The sequence below is a fragment of the Dendroctonus ponderosae genome, unplaced genomic scaffold (genome assembly GCF_020466585.1).
Source record: "Dendroctonus ponderosae isolate FM_Combo_2020 unplaced genomic scaffold, Dpon_F_20191213v2 Dpon_F_20191213_1, whole genome shotgun sequence".
In the NCBI taxonomy this organism is placed as follows: domain Eukaryota; kingdom Metazoa; phylum Arthropoda; class Insecta; order Coleoptera; family Curculionidae; genus Dendroctonus; species Dendroctonus ponderosae.
In genome coordinates, this window is record NW_026017110.1 from 22539029 (window position 1) to 22544231 (window position 5203).

Here is a 5203-nt window from a genome sequence, read left to right on the forward strand (position 1 = left end):
AGCATAATAATAGAAGAATGCCTCTCCTAATATTTTGCGTAAATAACTATTTCATTTTTGAGTTATTTCACTACCTTATTAAAGTTTCATTCGATGTTTATAGTATTATTCATTAATATAAATATTTTAAATATAATTTCGTACAGTAGAAGAAATTATTCAGTTCAAAAAATAGATTCGTTTATAATAGTTTTTATTATAGTACTAGTGTTGAAGCGAATTTCATTGGGCATTTGTTTCCAACATAATAAAGTAGAAAAATATTGAAAAAAAAAATTTCTAATATTTATATCGTTATTCTACGAAAGTAGATAAAATCTCGTATGATATTTGTATTGTAAATTCATTGTGAGGCACTCAAGGTACTGTCAAACTCCGTTAGCTCCTTGTTTGACAAAAACATGTGGTTATAAGTGCTTTCTAAAAATGAATCTTTGCAACGCTTGTACGTTAAATTAAAAAAATATTTTACATTATATTCAGCCAAAGAAGAAAACAAAATATTTTGTAAAACAGATATATTATATCCAACTCTTACAATTAAGAGTATAAATATCTCCCGCCCATCTTGAAAAATTTTTCGTCGCCTTGCGCCCAAGCGGTAAATAAAGCTGGCGCCGCCACTGTGTACCTAAGTGACCGTCATCATTCATCAAATATCAAATTTTACCAATACTTGTTACAAAATCGAAAAAACACGGTAATGAACACCAGATTTAATTGTGTAAAGTGGATACTTTCAACCTTATTTACCATACAGTTTTAATGGATATACTATCAGAACATGTCGAGTCTAATTAACAGTCTATTAATTCAAGTTGAAAATATTTTGTGTTAATAACCTAACTTTCAACGGTCAACTACTGAACATGAGTGACAATTTCATAGCTACTATCACTTTGGCAAAAAGTCCCCACAGTAAACCAATTTTATTTCCCATAGCGAAGTAAAAAATGAATTATTGAGATGAAGGCAACGTTCCATTGAGATTAAGTTCAAATTGGCAGGACAGGATCACAAGGTAGAACACTAAGACATTTGCAAACCCATCGAAAATTAAACACATGGTATAAAGGTTAAACGGCACTCATGATGGTCGCAAAGATTGCGTGATCAACCAGCACGTCCGTGTTTAAAGTAATAAGAATATCAAAGGCATATCGGCGGCGTGTTCATGTGAAATCCGATGTTTTTTTATAATTTTTACCTGTATAATTGTAGTGGAGCTCGACACGACAGGCGTGAGCCCGCCCACCGATTGATCGGCTCCGCCTTTACAGCGCAGTTCCGCCATCACCATTGGACGAAATTCAGTCCACGTGATGGGCTATGGGCCTGCTGAAGGAGCAAGAAACGAAAACAAGGACCGAGTACTGTATCCACGGACTCAAACTCTAACAATCGTTTTCTATTTCTCGAAGCGCGGGAACGAGCAGCAAAATCTGCACGAAGCATCGGTGCAACCTGCAGGGATACGCGTCCTGCAGCAAAAAGACATCGCCATACGCAGCAGCGTATTTTTTCATCGTTTTGCTGCGAACTGTCGATGTCGTGAGTGTACTTTGCAGTGTGTGATATGATAGATTGGCACTGTGGTAACTGACTGTGATGGTTTAGTTTGTGAACACACTGTGATGGTGGTTTATTGTGACATTAGTTGCAGACGACAAAGGAATTTTATTACTAACCCATGAGGTAATTTCATGTTGTTCAAGCTTCTCCTCATAACAGACTTGCTAAAGTCATTAGCTAACTAAAATTGTATACAGAATGGGCTCTGAGTGAAAAAATATCCAGCTCCACAACTACACATAGCCCCGCCCCTTAACTCCTATAAACCCAGTCCATATAAAAGCCTCTATCTAAAAACACACTTGAAACGCTTCCGCTATCCGCCTGCAACATTTTCAACAAAATAAGTTTTCAGCAGCGCACCTGCCCAGTTTTCCGCATTTCATAGAAATTAAATAATTAAAACATATTCCTGTTTGTCTAATACGTGCACAAAAGTAAATTCAACGTACCTACGACAAATTTTATATCATTATCATAATTCAGTGGCAAGGCACATATTCTTGTTATCACCAAACTGTTGAAACCCATTATTGTGTTGTGTAAAAGAAGCACATTTTTGGACCTTAATACAATTATGTATAGGAAGTGCATGATACTCAGAGTATTGGCAGTGTTGCATACCTACATATTTTCTGAAACATTATGAAACTTACACATTGAAAGTTGCACTTAGAAACATTGAAGTGACGAAATTGTAATTGAATGCAAATTTTACAAAAATTGCAGGTTTTGGATGGATTACATTTCCCTAATCTTATGGCTTTTTGAGACCCATTTAACAATTTTAACGTTTGCTTTCAAACAATAACAATGGCCCGAATGAAAAAATTCGACTTTCTCTTTATCTGACGTGAAGAATATTGTGTCTTAACAGCACAATATTTGCTGATTATAATGATTCTAAAAGTTCTGTAATCCTCTTGTTTGACCCTTTATGATGATGGCAAAAAATAAATCGAGGTTTGTTTACTTCATAGTTGCTCGCATTCACTCATGTATAAACACGTAAACAGAAGAAATGCATTGAAGTTTACAAAATAAAAACTATAAACAACTGGCAGTACAGAAACCTATTTCTTATTAAAACGATCTAAAATTGAAAAATAATTGATATTTTAATGTGCCTCGATCATTGATTAATCAGAATACATAAATCATAACTGAATACTTATTTAAAAATCCCGTTAAGGATTCGAAATTTTCAAAAATATTAAAATTTTATAAAATAATTAATGGCTTATTGTGAAATAGAAGTACTCTCTGTCAATGAGTAATAAAAACGTTAAATTCTCTTTTTAAAGAGACGAAATTATTGATTCAAAATACCCAAGAAAAAAGTTATAAATCCTCCTCAATCAAGTAGGACTTTTCTACAGAATAAAGTTGAAGTTAAGTACCTAGATGAAATATGTGTGCATGTCTGTCAAGCGAAAAGGGTTCAGGAAGGTCCAGTTGTGAGAGTTGCTTTGCCCTATTTCCTGTCTTCTTTATGTTTGTCTGTTTCGAAATTAGTAAATTTGATGGTTTGCGGTGCAAGTTTGGTACATGTCTAGTTTTTGTTAATGATTTTATCTGTTCTTTTGTTTGAACAAAACCCAAACTAAGTTTTTTAGTGGGGTTGTTTATCAATAAGCCATTACATTACAATGTTCTTGTTGCTTTCTTATCTGATCTATCTATTAAGGAGTGAAGAAAAATATTTCTTCATTTTGTTATTTTCATTCTAACTTTTTGTATGTGTTTAGAGATTTTTTCGCGTTGGCATTGGTCGATTGTTATAGTTAGAAGTCTGGTCTGAATCGGTGATGTGAGAACATTATTGTTTCTGTCGAGGCTTGGTGTCTGTGTAGTGCTCGGTCGTGCACAGTCGGTTCATTATTCATAGTATTAAGAAAACTCTTTTGTCCATACATTTTTTTATCTTGTCTGCTCTGAATATATTCCATTGCAGCATATATTGTGAAGCAGTGAAAAAAAGTTGTTGACTCAGAAGCAGAGATGCAGACTCACACACGCTATCTTCTGTCTGTCTTCAAAATGTTTAATACAAGAGATTGTCAGATATAAAAAAAATGAGATAAAATTAATATTTTCAAATCTTAAGTGGGTTCAGCACTACGCCGATTAAAGTAATAAATTGCATCATCGAGATAATTGGAAACTAAGCAATTACTCTAAGCTTATTCCGTTGGTCAAGGAATAGTGTGAAGAAAATAGTCCCTAAGAAATTGCTATATTATGAATGTAAAGTCAAACGGAAAGGTGGCAATTGAAAAGTAGCTACGCAATGGGAATGTAGGACGATGCTACATATACATACACAGGGCATACACCTAAAAGTGAAATTAGGAAAAGTACGCAAATTAATCGAGAGCTTTCAGAGAATTATAAATGGAAAATCTGACTTTCCAAACCTCTAAATTTTCAATTATCGCTCATGATGAGTATCTGCATCCTTGAGAATATGTAAGTACTGTGAGCTATTGAAGAAAGTTTCAGTCCGTATTCAATTCAAAGCGCATATAAAACGGACCGACTAAAAAGGTTATAAAAAAGTGCTGTGGTTTTCAACAAAAGAAAAACTACTAGATAAGCTAATTCCGGTTTAAGAAAACGGCAACAAAAAGCGAGTTAAGTAGGCCCAGTCATTCAAATCGTGCTTCAGCAGAAATGTTATTTCTAGGCGGACAAGTAATGAAGTAGCGAATGAGCCGCTAACTAAATAACGGAGCATGCAAGTTTTTCATTCATTAGGTCGACGCCATTGAATAAAGCAGATCAATCGAAAATCGTAAAAAGTCTTGCAAAAGCCAGTTTCAAAATTTTGCAAAAAATTTTTTTTTCTTAATCATCGATGTTGCCATTGAGTGAAGTTGGGTTGAAACTTGGTCTTGGTAACTAGAGTCTGTTTTAATATTATATACCAATCTCAACACTCGTCGACTTAAGGGCAATTTGAGCCTGAGAAATCAATTGTACAACGCAAAGATGTTTCGTTAAACAATAAAATGTTTGCTTTAATCCAGAGAGTTACAAAATTTCGTACGCTTGTATTGACCATGTTGTTTGAAATTCAAACTTTTCGAGAAGAATTAATTATGCAGGCATATGATCTGGTACCACGATGATGATTTATGAGCCGTACTCAAGAATCAGATTTCCCAGAGGAGAACAACAAGCTTACTTCAATCGATGATAGATATGCAATATATTTCCGTCACATGTTTGATTTTAATGCGTTAATTTGTTATTTTATCGGTTTCGGTGATTTTAATTGCACAGAAGACACTAATGATCAAATTTCTGTCCGCTAGATAGGATAGATAGGAAGAATAAAATAAATTAAGTACAGCATAGCAAAAAATAAAACTGTATTAGTTCGTTATTTTTCATATTAATTTATATTCACATTTTTGAAATTATTTTCTCAATATTCGACTTTTTGTTTTTATGCAGAACGAAATATCATGGAAAAAACGTTTAATTTTATGTCCTCCAAGTAAACATGTTGGCTGATTATTTTCGAATTAAAATTGTTACTCCTTACCTACATAAGAATAGGTATTACATAGAAAATCGAAGTATGTGCAAGAAAATTTAAACGAATCAAAATTTATAAATCGTCGTT

The 5203-nt window shown here is 33.6% G+C and overlaps 1 protein-coding gene across 1 annotated transcript in view; it reads left to right on the plus strand.

Annotated features, from left to right (window-relative positions):
* The first annotated feature begins 889 nt into the window (after positions 1-889).
* LOC109532772 (homeotic protein proboscipedia) overlaps positions 890-5203 on the plus strand; it is a 74945-nt gene continuing 70631 nt past the window's right edge. The window contains exons 1-2 of the mRNA XM_048664173.1: positions 890-1021; positions 1222-1695. Of these exons, the coding sequence (XP_048520130.1) occupies positions 1691-1695 (5 nt within the window). The 5' untranslated portion in view covers positions 890-1021; positions 1222-1690. The remainder of the gene's footprint in view (positions 1022-1221; positions 1696-5203) is intronic.